The sequence below is a fragment of the Suricata suricatta genome, chromosome 1 (genome assembly GCF_006229205.1).
Source record: "Suricata suricatta isolate VVHF042 chromosome 1, meerkat_22Aug2017_6uvM2_HiC, whole genome shotgun sequence".
Classification (NCBI taxonomy): Eukaryota; Metazoa; Chordata; class Mammalia; order Carnivora; family Herpestidae; genus Suricata; species Suricata suricatta.
This window is the reverse complement of record NC_043700.1, coordinates 136,200,083-136,221,115: the sequence shown is the minus strand read 5'-3', so window position 1 is coordinate 136,221,115 and position 21,033 is coordinate 136,200,083. Positions and strand designations below refer to the sequence as shown.

The following is a 21,033-nucleotide window of genomic DNA, read 5'->3' as shown; positions in this document are numbered from 1 at the left end:
CATAAAAGCCATATGTGAAAGGCCCACAGCTAAGAACATCCTAACTGGAGAAAAAGTGAGAGCTTTCCTCCTGAGATCAGGAACACAACAGGGAAGTCCACTCTCTGTTGTTTAACTAGTGCTAGAAGTCCTACCTTCAGCAATCAGACAACAAAATAAAATAAAGGGCATCCATATTGGCAAAGAAGTAGTCAAACTTTCACTCTTCACAGATGACATGATACTCTACATGGAAAATCTGAAAGACTCCACCAAAAAACTGCCAGAGCTGATACAGGAATTCAGCAAAGTTGCAGGATATAAAATCAATGTACAGCAATCAGTCGCATTTCTATACACCAATGATGAGCAACAGAAAGAGGTATAAGGGGATCAATCCCATACGCAGCTATATCAAAAACCATAAAATACCCAGGAATACATCTAACCAGAGTGGTAAGAGGTCTATATGCTGAAAACTATAGAAAGCTTGTGAAAGAAATTGAAGAAGACACAAAGAAATGGAAAAACATTCTATGCTCATGGATTGGAAAACAAATATTGTTAAAATGCCGATACTACCCAAAGCAGTCTATATATTCAATGCAATCCCAATCAAAATTGCATGAGCATTCTTCACAGACCTAAAACAAACAATCCTAAAATTTGTATGGAACCACAAAAGACCCTGAATAGCCAAAGTAATGTCAAAAAAAGAAAACCAAAGCTGAAGGCATCACAATCTCAGACTTCAACCTATATTACAAAGCTGTCCTCATCAAGACAGTATGGTATCGGCACAAAAACAGACATACAGACCAACGGAATAGAATAGAGAACTCAGAAATTGACCCACAAATATATGGCCAACTAATCATTGACAAAGCAGGAAAGAATATCCAATGGAAAAAAGGCAGTCTCTTTAGCAAATGGTGCTGGGAGAAGTGGACAGCAACATGCCAAAGAATGAAACTGGACCACTTTCTTTGACAATACACAAAAATAAATTCAAAATGGATGAAAGACCTAAATGTGAGACAGGAAACCATCAAAATCCTATAGGAGAAAACAGGCAGCAACCTATTTGACCTTGGCCACAGCAACTTCTTTACTTGACATGTCTCTGAAGGCAAGGGAAATAAAAGCAAAAATGAACTATTGGGACCTTATCAAGATAAAAATCTTCTGCACAGCAAAGGAAACAATCAATAAAACTAAAAGGCAACTGATTGAATGGGAGAAGATATTTGCAAATATATCAGATAAAGGGTTAATATTCAAAATCTATAAAGAATTTATCAAATGCAACACTCAAGAAAAAAACAAATAATCCCATGAAGAAATGGGCAGAAGACACAAATAGACAGTTTTCCAAAGAAGACATCCAGATGGCCAACAGACACATGAAAAGATGCTCACATCACTCATCATCAGGGAAATACAAATCAAAACCACAATGAGATACCACTTCACACAAGTCAGATTGGTGAAAATTAACAACTCAGGAAACAACAGGAGCTGGTGGGGATGTGGAGAAAGGGGAACCCTCTTGCACTGTTGGTGGGAATGCAAACTGGTGCAGCCACTCTGGAAAACAGTATGAAGATTCCTCAAACAATTAAAAATAGAATTACCCTATGACCCAGTAATTACACTACTAGGAATTTATCCAAAGGATACAGCAGTGCTGATTCGAAGGGACACGTGCACCCCAATGGTTATAGCAGTACTATCAACAATAGCCAAATTATGGAAAGAGCTCAAATCTCTACGAATTTAATATATATAATTTAATAAATATATATACATATATACACATATACATATATATACACATATATATATATAAATACACACAATAGAATACTATTCGGCAATGATAAAGAATGAAATCTTGCCATTTGCAACAACACGGGTGGAATTGGAGAGTATTACGGTAAACAAAATAAATCAGAGAAAGACAGATATCACATGACATGATTTCACTCACATGCGGAAGTTGAGAAACGTAACAGATGATCATAAGGGAAGGGTAGGAAAAATAAGATAAAACAGAGGGAGGCAAACCATAAGAGACACTTAAATACAGAGAACAAACTGAGGGTTGATGGGGGTGGGGAGAATGGGTGCCAGACATCAAGTGGGGTGCTTGCTGGGATGAGCACTGGGTGTTCCATGTAATTGATAAATCACTGGATTCTATTCCTGAAGGCAAGACTACACTGCATGTTAACTAACTTGAGAAGAAATTAATTTTAAAAAATCCAAAAACTAAAAGCAATACAGGGGCACTTGGCTGGCTCATTCAGTGGAGCGTGCAACTCTTGATCTGGGGGTTGTGAGTTTGAGCCCCATGTTAGGCACAGGGCCTACTGGCAAAAAAAAAAAAAAAGGGCGGGGGCAGGGGGCGAGGCCTGGCTGGCTCAGTCAGTAGAGGATGCAATTCTTAATCTCAGTGTCCTGAGTTTGAGGCCCACAATGGGGGTAGAGTTTACTTAAAAAATAATAATAATAACAAAATAAAATCAATAGATGAAATTCCTGACCCAAAAGATCGACTAGACAAGAACAAGAGAAAACTATGTCTCCACAATATAAATTCACTGTAAGAAAGTAAAACGTATGATTACCTTTGCTAAATCTATCACAACTTCAGAGAGCTTGGGATAGCGTCGCTCAAGAGGTTCTGTTTCCTTGATTTCAGGCAACCTTACTCCAGCAAACACAGGATTTTTATAAAACAGCTCCTGATGTCTTGGAATTAGATTACCTGGAAGTGAGAACAGCACACATCTCTGTCCTTATACATCATGATAGAAATGGCACAGACACAGGTGATGTGGCATAGACAACAGAGTAGAACACATCTTATGGACTTGTACTTGGGGCTGTCACAGCATACAAAATCCACCAAAAACAGTGTTCCTATGGTGACGGCACCTGGCAGGCTTCAATAGTAGTTTTGACATAAGTCAACTCAAGGAAAGTAACATTCTTATCTCAACCTACTCATTTAGAAAATTCACAAGTCACTATATTAGAACTGAAGTCATGAGAGAGCATAGGAAAAGGACAGATAAAGAACATTTTATAATTTTTTAGATATAAGTACCAACACTTCATTTCTAACAACAAAGCATAAAGTGCTGACCAAACCAATGAAAATATTACTCGTCATATGATCAGAATCTAGATAAATCAGTTCCACCCTTTAAGAATTTAATTTGAAAATGAAAATAAATGGTTTTAATTTTAAATTTTTTTAAATTAAATTTTTTTTCAAAAGTTTAAAAATCTACTGATTTTGAACCTTTTCCTAAAGTCTGATTTGAGCACTTACATATTTTTCAACTTTAGTACCTAATCTAGTATAAAATACATATGAAAATTCTGCTATAAAAAACTACTGTAGGGGCGCCTGGGTGGCTCAGTCGGTGAAGCATCTGACTTCAGCTCAGGTCATAATCTCACAGTCTGTGGGTTCAAGCCCCGCATCGAGCTCTGTGCTGACAGCTTAGAGCCTGGAGTTTGCTTCAGATTCTTTGTCTCCCTCTCTCTCTGCCTTTCCCCAGCTCACTCTCAAAATAAAGACATAAAATTTTCTTTAAATAAAAAAAAAGGAACTACTGTATTGTTTATGGAGTTTCTACCTTGGAAACTTAAAATCCAATAGTTAAATGACACCCCCCCCAAGTATTTTCACATTATTTCCATTTTCCAAGATCCATCTCCCAATATGAAGTTGGTATTTCAACAAATGTAAGACTTTGATAATCTAGCTTTAAAATTCTGTCCAAAGCACTAACAACAAAAGTCATATCTGCAACAAGATTAAACTTCCGAAGAAGTTTCTGTCTCTCAATTTGAAGATGAAGATGAGGGTAATAGTCATATTCCACCAAACAGCTGGTAACCCACACCCCAAAAAAGATTATTTACATCCTCTACATGTGATTTATTGAATGCAAAAGTGCAGAGAAAATGTACAGTCTTTGCTCTTTTCTTTGTGGGGAGTGGGGCAGGAGGGTGGATGAGAGCATGAATAAGACCATTTGTCAGACAAACCATAGCCAGACTGAGAATGAATTAATATAAATAGATGAAATTTTCCTATTGCTCCCTACCTCCACTTAAAACATACTCTAATATACTAACAATTAGTAAAATCAATACAAACAAAAACATAGGGGGGAAAACCTCTAAAATTTAAAATGCAGATGTATAATCTTACCTAAACATGTCATAATATGATATAGCTGATCAATATCAGAATCTCCAGGAAAAAGGGGTTCCCCCATGAGCATTTCAGTTACCAGACAGCCAATGGCCCAAACATCAACAGCCCTGAAATAAAAGCAATGTGGTATAATATCTGGCATCCTACTATGTTTATTGTGACTGAATCTGTTCTGCATATTACTATTTGGTATTCTTGGTATTAAGAATAGTACCAGTAAGCTTTAAATTACTCATGAAAATACATTTCCCTATAAATTTCAAGTACTAATTCCCAATTTTACTTAAGTCAGATTTCCAGAAACTTCAATCACGTGACAAGAAGGAAAAGGCTTCTGAAAAATCTAAACTGTTATTATGTGTACTCTATTTTGGGTTTCCATTCAAAGCCTATTCATTCTTTGTTTACATATGATTCTAACAAGGTTAATCAGTCTATCCCACCATACACTGTAAACAGCACAGGAGAAGGTTGCTGGTCACACATTAGTAACAGCAAAGGGAACTAAGTGCTAAGAGGAAAAATAGAAACATTATCTTAAAAATCAGACACAAGAACTTAAAGAAGAATATGCTGGTGTCATTCACATAGGTACAACTACCTTGAAATTGTTTAAGGTCATAGCTGAATTATAAAATGGTATAAAGGGGCATCTGGGTGGCTCAGTTGGTTAAGCATCTGACTTCGGCTCAGGTCATGATCTCATGGTTTGTGAGTTCGAGCCCTGCATCAGGCTCTATACTGACTGTTCAGGGCCTGGAGCTGCTTCAAAATCTGTGACTTCCTCTCTCTCCGTCCCTCCCCTGCTCATGCTTTGTCTCTCAAAAAATAAACATTAAAAAAAATTTTTTAATAAGATCAAAAATAAAGTAGTATAAAATTACAGTATAACAACAAAATGAGAACTCAGAGTAATTAAGAAAGTACTAATGATATGTCCACTGAAAACATAGAAAGTGTAGAAAATATTTTTTCATGTTTATTGATTTTGAGAGAGAGAGGGTGTGCATGAGCATGCGAGTGGGAGAGGGAAGTGGGCAGAGAGAGAGGCAGAGAGAATCCCAAGCAGGCTCTGCATGCTTGTTGCGGAGCTGGACACAGGGCTGGATCTGATGAACTGTGAAATCATGACCTGAGCCAAAACAAGAATTGGGACGCTTAACCGAAGGAGCCACTCAGGAACCCTAGAAAACATTGCAGAAAGATGTCTACCAAAAGCAGTGAGTTACCTGCCCTTCTTCTGTGAAAAATTCATTTATGCAGATAATTTATATTTTAAAAACATTCCACTCAATTATGTTTCTAGCCCCCATCTTTGTCAACTCCACCTTGCCTCATTCCAACAGTGTCAGACTTATCCAATCAATGTTGTCTCTCTTTACAAGTGATAAATACATCTACTTCCAACCCACTGTGGAAAATAGACCCCGCACGTGCGCGCACACACACACACACACACACACACACATACAAAACCACTCATTCACCTTGATTTCTCTACCTTTAAAATAAGTATGCTCACCCCAACTCACTGCGTGCACGCGCGCACACACACACACACACATTTAAAGAGGAAGCATCAAAAAGAACAAGTAGTCATGAAGTTGCCTAAATGTAAATTTAAGAAACACAACAGATGAATTTCATGTAAATTTAAGAAACATAACAGATGAATATAGGGGAAGGGAAGGAAAAATAAAATAAAAACAGAAGGAGGAAAACCATAAAAGAGTCTTAAATACAGAGAACAAACTGAGGGGTGCTGGAGGGGTGTTGGATGGGAGAATGGATAAATGAGGGATGGACACTAAGGAGGGCTCTTGTTGGCATAAGCACTGGGTGTTATATGGGAGTGATGAATCACCAAATTCTATTCCTGAAATCATTATTATACTACGTGTTAACTTGGCTTTAAAATTTTTTAATAAATAAATAAATAAAGTTCCTAAATGTAAAACTTCCTTTCAGTGTTAAAGGGATCTTTCATTATATTAGAAATATTTTCTATTTTATCAAGAGAAATGAGTTAAATCTGCCCTCCCCGCCCTCCACCTCCTTTGTCGATGTCTTACTTGCCATACTTGACATCACCAACCAACAGCTCTGGAGCTCTGTACCATCGGGTTGCCACGTAATCAGTGTAAACTTCCCCAGGGGCTGCCAATGTTCGTGCAAATCCAAAATCACAGAGCTTGACAACGCCAGATTGGGAGACTAATATATTCTCTGGCTTTATATCTCTGTGTATGATCTAAGACAAAAAGCAAATATGACATATCAATTGGCACATCAAGTGAAGCATATTATTTTTTGGGCACCTGCCATGTGTATGGTACTGTTTTTGTCCCTAAAACGAATACAAATAAAAGCATATAAAATTGTTCCTGGCTTTAAAGAAACTGGGACCTAGCTGGGCAAGAAAGAACAGTTATGCTTGAAACTTCACTTAAACAACCAAAGATACTGGATGAAATATATATTACTAAATACCAAATCATTTGTTCTCTTAATGACTGCTCTTAAGACTAAGAGAGTAACACTATCCTTGAAGACTAGAATGGTCATGGGAAATTTTTATGGAAGATAGGTCTCTAACACTATGTGTGACCTGGATAAATGTAGAAATGGAAAGACAGTCCAAGTGAAGGTAACAAGAAGAGCAAAAGAGCAAACACGGAAAATGGATCAGGAAACTTTGGGGAAGTGTTCTTCCTAGAGTAGAGGTTATATACTAGGGTGGATGGCTGCCTCAACCTCCAGCCTGGGAAGTCTGAGTTGGAGTCAAGGCCACGGGAACCCATGGAAGTGACATAACCAATATGGTATTTATAAATGTTGGCCCATAAACAAACTAAATCAGAAAAAGGGACTAAAGGCCAGGAGCAGAGCCGTGGGACAACTATGTGAGGATAAGAGCCCAAACAAGGCTGGTGTGTAGAGGAGCAGAATAGAAAGAGATTCAAGTTAGAAATATTTTCAATCAAGAATCAACAGAACATACAACGTAATCTCAGATATTTCACTTAAACCTAGGAATCTAAAACAACGGTGGTTCCATCAAAAAAAGAAAAGTCTAGAAGAAGTTGGTTCTAATAGAATAATAAGTAGTTTAGTTTGAGCTATCTGGGCTTTCAAGTGTATCATTGAGCACCCAAGTGGAGGCATTCATCAAGCAATTAGAAATGTAAAAAGAGTAAAATGTCAGTGGTTAGTATTTCTAAAGGAGAGGCTGTGGAAGGAGAACACGGCGGGGAGGGGGGGATGGGGAATACTAAAAACTCTACGACTAGACAAAATGAATTATCAGGCTTCATTCTCTAATACAAGTAAGCTTCATTTTGAAATTTTTAAAAATATATTTATTTTAAACTCTTTCAGATGACCGTATCCATCTGCCATCGCTGAACATTTTACAAGGCTACCAACTTCTGTTATGTCCTAGGCATCAACAGTGAGGTCACAGGGCCTGCCTCACATCTATTAGCATTTGTTACTTGTATAATCATACCAAAAAATTTCATTTAAAAATATTTTGTAAAACTGGCAGAATCAATGTGTTGAGTTATTTATAACTCACCTTATAAGTGTCATTTCACCTAGAGATGCTCAAAGGATACTCAAAGGATATAAAATTATTGTGATAGACAATAGGGTAAGAGCAGGGATTTTCATACTTCATAACTAGGCAAGAGAATGTGAACTTAAAATTTGTGCAACTCACTCAGCAAATGTTACCTTAAAAAAACAAAAAAGCAAAAACGCACAGCAAACAAATTTTAAACTCTTGTTTAATATGCACAGCTGAAGTATTTAAAGTTGAAATGTACTGATGTCTGCAACTTACTTTCGAATGCATAAATAAATAAGATAATGGGTAGATAAATGGGCGACTAGATGAAGAAACACATAATAAAGCAAATATAGCAAAATGTTAACAAGTATAGAGTCCACATGGTGGATATACAGGTATTTATGTACACTCAACTTTTTGGTGTAGCCTAAAATTTTCATAATAAAATGTTTGCGGAAAGAATACGAGTTATTATGAAACATCAAAATTGGCAGTATCAAAGTAACACAGTTGATTTCAGTTGCTTTACTGGTTCAAACTTTAGGTTAGGTAAGTGTCTCATCAATTAAATGATGGTCTCTGGTGAGTTAATCACTGGCAAAATCATTATTTAACCTAAATACTTACATTGTGACTGTGACAAAAACCAATTCCATTAATAATCTGAAACAAATACTTCCGAACCAGTTGGTAGTCTAGTCCATTTGGACAGAGCTCCAAGTCATCAAGAATTGTATGGTCCACAAATTCAAAGACTAGGTACCATCGTTTTTTTTTCTTACACACTTCCAACAGATTCACCAGATTTTCATGTCTCAGTTGCTGTTGTAAAAAAAAAAATAAAAAAGCAACATCATCTTTAAAAGATCAAATAATGTAGCAATTAGTCAGAATCTAAGGCCTTAGGATAAGAAAAACATAAACACACAAATCAAAACCACAATGAGATACCACCTCACACCTGTCAGAATGGCTAACATTAACAACTCAGGCAACAACAGACGCTGGCAAGGATGCAGAGAAAGAGGATCTCTTTTGCACTCCTGGTGGGAATGTAAACCAGCACAGCCACTCTGGAAAACAGTGTGGAGATTCCTCAAAAAACTAAAATACAACTACCCTACAACCCCGCAATTGCACTACTAGGTATTTATCCGAGGGATACAGATGTGATGTTTCAAAGGGACATATACATCCCAATGATTATATCAGCACTATCAACAACGGCCAAAGTATGGAAAGAACTCAAATGTCCATTGATGGATGAATAGATAAAGAAGATGTGGTATATATATACATAATATACATATATATATATATACATATATATATATATATAATGGAGTATTACAAAGCAATCAAAAAGAATGAAATCTTGCCATTTGCAACTACGTGGATGGAACTAGAGGGTATTATGCTAAGTGAAATTAGTCAGTCAGAGAAAGACAAATATCATATGATTTCACTCATATGAGGACTTTAAGATACAAAAGAGATGACCATAAGGGAAAGGATGCAAAAATTATAAAAAAAAAAAAAAACAGGGAGGGGGACAAAAACATAAGAGACTCTTAAATATGGAAGACAAAAGAGGGTTACTGAAGGGGTTGTGGAAGTGGGGATGGGCTAAATGGGTAAGGGGCATTAAGGAATCTACTCTTGAAATCATTGTTGCACTATATGCTAACTAACTTGGATATAAATTTTAAAAATTAATTAAAGAAAAATTAAAAAAGAAAAACAAATAAAATTCATAAACAGTATAAATTGTTAAAAGTATATTTTGGGTTTTTAAAGAATTTTTTGTTTATTTATTATTGAGACAGAGAGAAACAGCATGAGTAAGGGAATGGCAGAGAGAGGGGGAGACACAGAATCAGAAGACGGGCTCCAGGCTCAGAGCTGTCAGCACAGAGCCCGATGTGGGGCTTGAACCCAGGAACCATGAGATCATGACCTGAGCCAAAGTTGGCCGCTTAACTGACTGAGCCACCCAGGTGCCCCTATTTTGGTTTTTAAATTATAGTCAAAGGACCATACTGCCCCATTCTCCTCTCACATAATACAACAAAACCAATGAGGAAAAAAATATAGCTCGATCTTCGATGGAACTAAGCAGGATCTAGACCCCTACCCACTACAAATGAGGTGGGCATGCCAAATCCAGTCAAGGTGAAACAGAAGTTTAGGAAGATACCAAGAGATCACCTGTGGCTAAAAAGCTGGTAAAGCCGAGGAATCCAAAGTTGGTGACATACCCTGAAAAGGAAAAAACAAAAACAAAAAACTCCTTCTTTGCTATAACAGGAGCAAGATTCATAGGCTGTCAGTGAAAGCAACCCTAGAACTGAATGGCACCAAGAAACACCAGGGAAGGGAGGCTTGAATAATCACACAGAAACTGATTTGCTGGAAGCAATCTCTTAGTGAGGCCAAATGGAAGGCAAAACAACTCATTATGAACAAATCAGCAAATGCAAGGATAACAAAAGTCAATCCCACAGATCAGACTTACATTGTAAGGAACACCATTGTGAATCATGGTGGATTCCTGCTGGTCTGAAACAAGATCATGGCCTCTCCCCTAAATGAACCTTCTACAGATAGCTATTCCAGGAAGGGCTCACTTTGTTACAAGATAAGAAATGATCAAAAAGGAACCACTCTGGGGGTCACCTGGGTGGCTCAGTTGGTTAAGCATCTGGCTTCGGCTCAGGTCATTATCTTACAGTTCGTGGGTTCAAGCCCCGCTTTGGGCTCTGTGCTGACAGCTAGCTCAGAGCCTGGAGCCTGCTTCAGATTCTGTGTCTCCCTCTCTCTCTGACCCTCCCCTGCTTGCGCTGTCTCTGTCTCTCAAAAATCAATAAAAAAACATTAAAAAAAAATTTTTAAAGCAATCTGGGATCTATTCAAAGTACGTGAAGAAAAGAGGAAGAAAAGAGGGAAACAGATAAACATTCACCGGAAAATGTTGCCAAAATAGCCCTAAAAATCCTCAAGGCAAGAGTGATCCAGGAACTTTATATCCAACAAAATTGCCATTCATGTAAAAGACAACAGTGAAAAATATTGAATATGAACAGTAACTTCACTTGTGTGAGACTAAGTCTTAATAAAAATGTGGGCATCACAATCACAAAACAGAAAGTGAATATGTAAAACCTAACAAGGCACAAACAATATTACTAACAAACTCAGAAGAAAGAAGAAAAGATACAAACAAGAGTTTGTTGATTTCCTTGTCAGTGGGTCAAAATTATATTTTTAACATAAAATTTTAAATTACAAGGCCTAATTATATTTACAGGTTTAATGGTAAACACTAAGATAAACAAGACATCTTTGAAAATCAGATGAGTTGGGGCTCCTGGGTGCCTCAGTTGGTTAAGTGTCTGACTCTTGATTTCAGCTCAGGTCACAGGTCATGATTGTTAGGGTCGTGGTTTCAAGCCCTGTGTTGGACTCTGAGCTGACAGTGCAGAGCCTGCTTGGAATTCTCTCTCTTCTCTTCTTTCCTCTCTCTCTCTCTCTCTCTCTCTCTCTCTCTCTCTCCCTCACTCCCTCCCTCCCTCCCTCCCCAGCTTGCTCTTTTTCTCAAAATAAATAAATAAATAAATAAGAAAATCAGGTGAGTGAGTGGGAGAAAAAATGAAATAGAAACATAATAATTACTTCAGGATTAAGTAGATTATATAATGCTATAGTTATAAAGGTAACAAATAGTAAAAAATAAAACCTTTCCAAATTATCAAAGGAAACATCAATATTTTAAAAATAATTTAGAGATTACATAGAAAAATATTTTAAAGGTACACTAAAACAGCATAATATCATAAATAATAATGACTAATGTTACATAGTGTTTACTATGTGCTAGACCCTATTCTAAGCACAAAAACCTTATGAAATAGATACCATTATTAGTCTGATTTACAGATGAGGAAACTAAAGCACACAGAGGTTAAGTAATTTGTCCAAGATCACACAGCAATAATTGCTAGAGGCAGGATTAGAACCCAGTCACTGTGGCCTTTTTCTTTTCCTGACATTTCATTTTTGCTCAGTTCCTCCTTTATGTCCATAACGTCTGTCATGTAAGCACACCCAGCTATGTAGCTGACTGGAATGCAAAATATTTAGATTTCTTATAAAACTAAGACCACACTTACCTTTTACATCATAACTACAAATGGGCTAAATTCACCTATTAAAATAAAAGATTCCAGATTGAATCACAAAGCACTTTCCAAATATATCACTGGTTAAGTGAATTTAAGGTAAGTCCTTAATTACCTTAATTAAAAAGAAATAAACTGCAGCAATTAAAAAGAGAAAGGCAGTTATGTGTATTGATACACAATAATCATTAAAATACATTAAGCAAAAAAAGCAAGATCAGGTCAGGGAGTAGTCTATGCTGCCGGTTGACATGCATACACACTGCTCCATATACATCCGTATTTTTGGATCTGAATAAAGTCCTTCTGGTAGATACAGTTGCTAACAATGAAATCACCAGCACACAAAGGTGGCAGGGAAAATAATTCAAATTTTACAGCATAAAATTTACAGCATATTCATGTGTTAGCTTTTCAAAAATTAAGATGAGATACATAAAAACTATGTATCAATGTGTTTAAAGATAAATGGAAACATTAAAATTTATGTAAGAATTTTTGAGCAAACATCAATTTGCACAGGGCATCATCAAACTGAAAGAGGTTAGGAGCATTCTACCAGCAGAAGCTAAGGGTAAGGCTTGTATAGAGCAGATGCAGAAGCAAAGTGAGGAAATTATTTGGTTCACTATCTTGTAAGTGGTTGCTTTATTCAGGAAAGCCTAGTTTGCTGTTAAAGAAGAGAATAAGAAACAAAAAGGAAAAAGACTATCCAAATACTATAGGACAACTATAAAAGGTATAACATACACATAATGGGAATATCAGGAGAAGGAAAAGAAAGAGAAAAAGTAACAAAGGAAACAATAATGATTGACAATGTCCCCAAAATTAATGGCAGATACTAAATCACAAATCCAGGAAACTCAGAGAACACCAAGCAGGACAAATGCCAGGGAAAACAAACAAACAAAAAACCTACACAAGGACTATCATTTTCAAGACATAGAAAAATCAAAGATGAAGAAAAATAATCCTGAAAGAGGCCAGAGGACAAAAACATATTATGCAGAAACAAAATAAGAAGTGCATCCAACTTCTCCTAAGAAAATATGTAAGCAGGCTCCTGCGTGGCTCAGCCAGTTAAGTGTCTGACTTCAGCTTAGTCATGATCTCACAATTTGTGAGTTCAAGCCCTACATCAAGCTCTCTGCTGGCAGCACAGATCCTGTTTCCAATCCTCTGTCCCTCCCCTACTCATGCATGCTTGCTCTTTCTCAAAAATAAATAAATATTTAAAAAGAAAGAAAGAAAAGAAACCATGTAAGCAAGAAGAGTGGAATGAAATATTTAATCTTGAGAGGGAAAAAAAACCCATCAATCTGTATCCTGCAAAATAATATTCAAAAGTAAAGGAAAAAATAGTTTCTCAGACAAACAGAAATTGAGTAAGTGTGTTGCCAGTGGACTTGCCTTGCAATAAGGCAAGTGTTAAATGTGTTAAATTATTTAACATTTTTTAATGTTTATTTATATTTGAGAGAGAGAGACAGGGCATGAGCAGGGGAGGGGCAGATAGAGGTGGAGACACAGAATCCAAAGCAGACTACAGGCTCTGAGCTGTCAGCACAGAGCCCGACACACAGATCTCACTAACTGTTAGCTCATGACCTGAGCTGAAGTCTGATGCTTAACCAACTGAGCCACCCTGGTGCCCCTAAAAGGAATTCTTTAGAGAGAAGTAAAATAGTACAGGCCAGAAACTCTGATCTACATAAAGAAAGGAAGAGCATCAAAGAAAGAGTAAGTGAAGGTAAAATAAAAACTGTATTTCTTTTATTCTTAATTGATCTAACAGATAAGTTTGTTCAAAATAATAATGCAACAATGTATTTTGTTTATCTACGCTTACGAATATATCTTTTATACATATATGCTTAGGTATGCTCATATATAAGTAAGATGAATGGCAGCAATGATACAAGACACAGGAGGAAGCAATTAAGGTTATTTTATTATTATAAGATACTCATATACCTGTGAAGTGGTATGGAATGCAAAAAATGAATTTGGATTCGTTGTAAATGTATGTTGCAAGTTGTAGGGTAGCTATTTTTTAAAATGTTCAAAAATAAGAAGTATAACTCAGGTGCCTGGGGGCTCAGCTGGTTAAGCATCGGACTCTTGATTTCAGCTCAGGTCATGATCTCAGTTTGTGAGACTGAGCCCCGCATCAGGCTCTGCACTAATAGCACGGAACCTGCTTGGGACTTTCCCTCTCCCTGTCTCTCTGCCCCTCTCCTGCTCATGTGTATTCTCTCTCTCTCCATCTCTCTCTCTCTCTCTCACTCAAAATCAATAAACTTAAAAAGTATAACTGATAGGTTAAGAAAGTAGAAAAAACTGGGATCATATTAAATGCTCAGTTACAGCCACAGAAGGCAGAGTAAGAGTGGAAGACAAAAACAGAAACAAAGAACAAGGCAACAACTTGGAAACAGTAACAAATACGATGGATATTAACTAAGCTCTAGCCTCACTTTGAATGTAAGTGATCTAAATGTACCAATTAAAAGATGGAGATTTTCAGAATGGATCAAAACACACAACCTTACTATATGTTATCTACAAGAAATGCACATCAAGTATAAAAATACATATGAATTAAAATGGATGGAGGGGCACCTGGCTGGCTAAGTCAGGAGAGGATGTGATGCTTGATCTCAGGGTTTTGAGTTCAAGCCCCATGTTGGGTGTAGAGATTACTTTCAAAATTCTTTTTTAGAATTAATTAAAAATTAAAAGTAAATGGATGGAGAAAATATATCACACTAATCAAAAGAAGCATGAATACCTATGTTAACTTCAGACAGACCAAACTATAAAGTAAGAAAAGTTACCAACGATAAAGGAGGGCATTACATAATGAAAAGGGGGGTCAATCCTCCAAGGAAACATAAGAGTTCTTAATGTGTATGTGCCTAACTACAGAGCATCAAACTAAATGAGGTAAAAACTGATAGAACTGCAGGGAGAAATAAACAAATCCACTATCATAATTGGAAATGTCAACCATTCTGATCAGAAACAGATAGATCCAGCAGGTAGCAAATCAGTAAGACACACACACAGTTGAACTCAACAACACTATGAATCAACTGGATATAACTGACATCTATAGACTATCCAACAACAGAATTCACATTTTTCTCAAGTTCATACAGAACATTCACCATGATAGATCATATTATAGGCCACAAAACACACCTTAACAAATTTAAAATAATAGAAATTACACAATGTCTAATCTTGTACCACAGTGAAATTAAACTATAAATCAACAAAAAAAAGATGACTGGAAAATCCCAAGATATGTGGAGATTAAACTATATACTTCTTTTTTTTTAACATTTTTATTTATTTTTGAGAGACAATGACGGAGGGCAAGCAGAGGAGGGGCAGAGAGAGAGGGAGACACAAAATCTGAAGCAGGCTCCAGGCTCTGAGCTGTCAACACAGAGCCCGATGTGAGGCTTGAACCCACAAACTGTGAGATCATGACCTGAGCTGAAGTCAGACACTCAACCGACTGAGCCTCCCAGGCCTTCCTAAACAGCACACTTCTAAAATGAAAATATAGATTATCAGTTCCACTGTTCTCTTTCTCTCTCTCTCTTTCATTCTTTCTCTGTGCTTTTTTTAAATTTTTCTTTTTTGAGTCCGAAAAAGAGAGCACACGAGCAAGTGAGGGACAGAGAAAGAGGGAGAAAGAGAATCTTGTTTCTTTTTAATGTTTATTTTTTAGAAACAGAGAGAAACAGAGCGTGGGTGAGGGAAAGAGAGAGGGAGACACAGAATCCGAAGCAGGCTCTAGGCTCTGAACTGTCAGCCCAGAGCCCCATGCGGGGCTTGAACTCATGAACCATGAGTTCATGACCTGAGCCAAAGTCAGATGCTTAAACCACTGAACCACCCAGATGCCCCTGGGCTGTTATTTTTTAAAAGCTGATGACCACCACATTTAGTAGGGGCAGACTAGGTAATTCAAACCAACTTTCCTATTGAGATTTCTTAAAAAGTTGGACAAAATATTTAAAAATCTTAAACATATAAATGACCCAAGAAGATAGTGAGGAATTATTGGGCCAAAATCAATAACAGGAGAACTCACAGTTAATTTCAGTACTCAAATCAAAGCTGATTTTGCCATCAAGTAACACGTGGAACTGAGCTAGGATATTTGTGGCCGGTTGGGGCTGAGAAGGAAGGCAAAGTCCAAGTCCAAATGCATTTCCAAGGTGGGGTCTCTGAGGCCCAGAGTAAGCTGACACCCTAAGGACTACACTGTCCCAGTAAAAAGGGACAGAAATGAACCAGTCCTCACTAGACTTCACATCATCTGTAACAGTTTAAGAAACCTCAAACCTTGAATTTAGATGAATGTCCTGGACTGGAAGCATCTCCACGCACCTGGCAGAAGTAAATGAATATCCTTTCTGGAGGAAGATTATTTCATCTTAATCTCAAAATATTTCCAAGAAAATAAGGCACTATAAAAGCAAGAGCCTTGAACTTACTAAGGAGGTCCTGAGATGGTAGTATGTCTATACCAGACCAGGAAAATGTAATGTAAATAACTGCTAACTAGTAAAGGTACTTAATTATGAACCGGGTTAAAAGGACGCTAAGGTATATTTCAAAATAGCCAATACAGAGTAGCTACTACTTTCAGGGCTGAGGGAAAGTGCATAGAAACATTCGAAGAGTCCCAGCCACCACCAAGGCTGAGATTCAGACTTCATTAGAGAGAGCCTAACTGCCACAGACTGCCAGTGGTGAAAACAATTTGCCACAGGACACAAGCCGGAGATGATGGAAGAGCAGCCAGCCAGGTCGGAGGGAATCCTACCAGAAAGTGGAAGGTGCAGCCAGGCAGAGCAGGTCATGAGAGATTCTGATGTGAGCTGCCAGGCCTCCCACATGGTGATCTCACCCCAGTGTCAGAACAAAAACAAAAACAAAACAAAACAAAAAAACCACCAAGACCAGAACCAGGAAGGGAAGCCTCTTCTTAACTATAATGTTGTTCCATGCCCTCTATTGTCAAAGCCTAACATCAAACCGGCTGGCAAAAGAGAAAAGTTGACAAAGTCTAGCTCCACTTCCATGAAGTGGGGCAAAAAAGAGTGATCTGAAGCTGAAAGGCAGTAAACTAATTACCAGCACAGTGTCCATGAATATGGAAAAAGAAAATTAAAATCTTCCTAGGAAGAAAATATCTTCACTTTAGCCTCAAATTATTCCTAAAAAAAATGTTTCAAATGTAATGTCCAGCAAAAAATCAAAGAAAGTAGGCATACAAAGAAATAGGATAGCACAAGTAAAAACAATCAGAACATCAAGAAGACCAAAGCAGATGCAGAATAAGTTCAGATACTGGAATAATCAGATACAAGCTACACTGCTTTAAAAGAAAAAAAAAAATCAGGGCGCCTAGGTTGGCTAAGCATCTGACTTCAGCTCATGCGTCCTGACATCGGCTCAGGCTATGATCTCACGGTTCATGGGTTCAAGCTCTTTGTCAGGCTCTGTGCTGACAGCTCGGAGCCTGGAGCCTGCTTTAGATTCTGTGTGTGTCTCTCCCTCTGCCTTCCCCTGCTCGTTCTCTCTCTCTCGCTCTTGCTCTCTCTCAAAAATAAACATTAAAAAAAAAGAAATAAAATTTGAAAAAAGCCTATGTCAAAAAGCTAAGGAAACAGGGTGCCTGGCTGGCTTAGTTCGTAGAATATACGGCTCTTGATCCCCGGGTCATGAGTTTGAGCACCACATTGTGTGTAAAGTTTAAGTATATTAATTAATTATTTAAAATTAAAACAAAAACGCAAAGCCTATAATAAAACAAACAAACACAATGCAGCACCTGGCTGGCTCAGTGGGCAAAGAATGGCTGATCTCCAAGATGAGTGTAGAGCTTACTTAAAAACAATGACAACAAAACTTGATATCATAAAAAGCGATGCAGCAGATTTAGAGCCAAATAAAATTTTTAGAACAGAAAAGTATAGTAATTTCTGTTTAAAATAACAGTAGACAGGTAACTTATAACAACAAGTAGAAAAGCTAAACAAAATATATAAAACCACTATTCTAAGGCACAAGAGAGATGCGATAAGAAAGAATATCTAGACTAGGCTCCTGAAGACGGAGACCCAGGGAAGTAAGCCAAGCAATTAATTTTTTTTTTAAGACCCTGGAAACATACCATTTCAGAGAGAAAATTAAGAGTCTGAGTGGCACTTCTGACAGTCTTGGGATCTAAGGTAATAGTGATTGGTGTCCAGGGGCCATCAAGATGGAAAAAAGGAAATCCTCTCAGTTTGGGTTGGCCTGAAAAGTCCACAAACTATGATAAGGGTGAATAATAAATCAGGTCTCTCAGCAACTACAACTCAAATTCAAATTATGTAACTTCCTCACATTGGATTAAGATGATGGCAGAATGTTAGGTTTCCTGGAGCACCCTCAAGAGCCTCATAGAAGCAAATGTAACTCCTCTCAGGGAAAAGATAATGTCATCCAGAGAGACTCAAACTATGTATACAATTTTTAAAAATTAATAGAGGCATATCAAAAAGATAATCAAAAATCGAGAGAAAAAAGCAACCAATAGAAATAAACATATGGGAGGTCCAGATAATAGGTATTGGGTACAGAGTTCAGAGAAGACTGTAATTTAAATAGTCATGAAAGCACAATAAAGAATTTTGGCAGCAAGCTGGAAACTATTAAAATCCAATGGAAATATTCAAATCGAAAAATTTATCTTTAAGTGAGGTATCAGGGGTGTATGGGTGGTTGAGGTGGTTGAGCAATTCAACTCTTGATTTCAGCTCAGGTCACGATCTCATGGTCATGAGATTGAACCCCACCTCAGGCTCTGCACTGACATCAGGAAGCCTGCTTGGGATCCTTTCTCTCTGCCCCTCCCTCCCCCTCAAAATAAAGAAATAAAGATTTTAAAAAATCAATGTTTAAGTATAAAAGTAGATTGGAAATAATTGAAACAGAATTACTGAATTGGAGGACAGGTCAGAAGAAAATATCTAGAATGAAGCAGGGAAAAATGAAAGGATGAAAAACATAGCAAGAGTGTGAGAGATGTGGGGGAGGTCTAATATATGAAACTGAATTCTTAAATGGAGAAGAGAGAGAATAAGATAGTAGCAGTATGTTAAACAATAATAACTAAGAATTTTCTGAAAATGGGAAATGACATTATTTTACAGATGCAAGAGACATAAAGTCAAAGCAAATAAATAAAAAGAAATCTGCATCAAGCCACATGATTATAAAATTGCTGAAATCAAAGTCAAAGAGAAAACCTTAATGTTTCCACAAGAAAAAAGGACATACTAAGAAGAAAAATCTGACAATTCAAAGGAAGCAGTGAGAACCAGAGAAACACTGGAATGATATCTTGAACATAATGAATGTAATGAACTGCCTACTTAGAATTCTATATCCTGTGGAAATAATCTTTTAGACAAAAAGTAAAATAAAGACTTTTTTTCAAACAAAAATGGACAGCATTTCTTACCAGTAGATCTGCTTTAAAGAAAATAAATAATATTTTTAAAAATTATTTTAATGTTTATTTATTTTTGAGAGAGAGAGGGAGAGAGAGCCCAGGAGAGGAGCAGAGAGAGAGACACACACACAGAATCCAAAACAGGCTCCAGGCTCTGAGCTGTCAGCACAGAGCCCCACATAGGACTTGAACCCATGACCCACAAGCTCATGATCTAAGCCAAAGTCGGGCATTTAATGAACTGAGCCACCCAGTCTCCCCATAAAGAATGTTTTAAATACAAGGAAAATGACCCTAGATAGAATCTCAGAAATGTAAGAATGGTTGAAAAGTAATGGGAAGGGTAAATATTAGATATATCCTAATAAATACTGACTGAACAATTTGGGGAGGGATTTAAATATAGGGAGAATTGAAAAAGAAAATCAAAGCAGGAGGCATCACAATCCAAGACTTCAAGCTGTATTACAAAGCTGTCATCATCAAGACAGTATGGCACTAGCACAAGAACAGACACTCAGATCAATGGAACAGAATAGAGAACCCAGAAATGGACCCACAAACATATGGTCTACTCATCTTTGACAAAGCAGGAAAAAATATCCAATGGAATAAAGACAGTCTCATTAGCAAATGGTGCTGGGAAAACTGGACAGCGACATACAGAAAAATGAACCTGGATCATTCTTACACCATACACAAAAATAAACTCAAAATGGATGAAAGACCTAAATGTAAGACAGGAAGCTATTTAAAATCCTTGAGGAGAGAGCAGGTAAGAACCTCTTTGACCTTGGCCACAGCAACTTCTTACTCAAAATGTCTCCAGAGGCAAGATAAACAGAAGCAAAAATGAACTATTGGGACCTCATCAAAATAAAAAGCATCCACACAGTGAAGGAAACAATCAGCAAAACTAAAAGGCAACCAATGGAATGGGAAAAAATATTTGCAAACGACATATCAGATGTAGGTCGGTATTCAAAATCTATAAAGAACTTATCAAACTCAACACCCAAAAAACAAATAATTCAGTGAAGAAATGGGCTAAAGACATGAACAGACACTTCTCCAAAGAAGACATCCAGATGGCCAACAGACACATGAACTGATGCTCAGCATCACTCATCATCAGGGAAATACAAATCAAAACCACAATGAGATACCACCTCACACCTGTCAGGATGACTAAAATGAACAAGTCAGGCAACAACAGATGCTAGCCAGGATGTGGAGAAAGAGGATCGCTTTTGCACTGCTGGTGGGAACACAAACTGGGACAGCCACTCTGGAAAACAGTGTGGAGATTCCTCAAAAAATTAAAAATAGAACTAACTTACGACCCAGCAATTGTACTACTAGGTATTTATCCAAAGGATATAGGTGTGCTGTTTCAAAGGGACACATGCACCCCAATGATTATAGCAGTACTATCAACAATAGACAAAGTATGGAAAGAGCCCAAATGTCCACTGATGGATGAATGGATAAAGAAGATGTGATACACACACACACACACACACACACACACACACACACA

At 37.3% G+C, this 21,033-nt stretch overlaps 1 protein-coding gene across 1 annotated transcript in view; it reads right to left on the bottom strand.

The window, feature by feature from the left end:
• The window catches only part of CDKL2 (cyclin dependent kinase like 2), a 48,155-nt gene that overhangs the window by 19,639 nt on the left and 7,483 nt on the right, over window positions 1-21,033 (bottom strand). The window contains exons 3-6 of the mRNA XM_029927768.1: window positions 8,415-8,609; window positions 6,289-6,467; window positions 4,211-4,323; window positions 2,610-2,749 (exon numbers count right to left, since the gene is read on the bottom strand). Coding sequence (XP_029783628.1) covers window positions 2,610-2,749; window positions 4,211-4,323; window positions 6,289-6,467; window positions 8,415-8,609 — 627 coding nt within the window. The remainder of the gene's footprint in view (window positions 1-2,609; window positions 2,750-4,210; window positions 4,324-6,288; window positions 6,468-8,414; window positions 8,610-21,033) is intronic.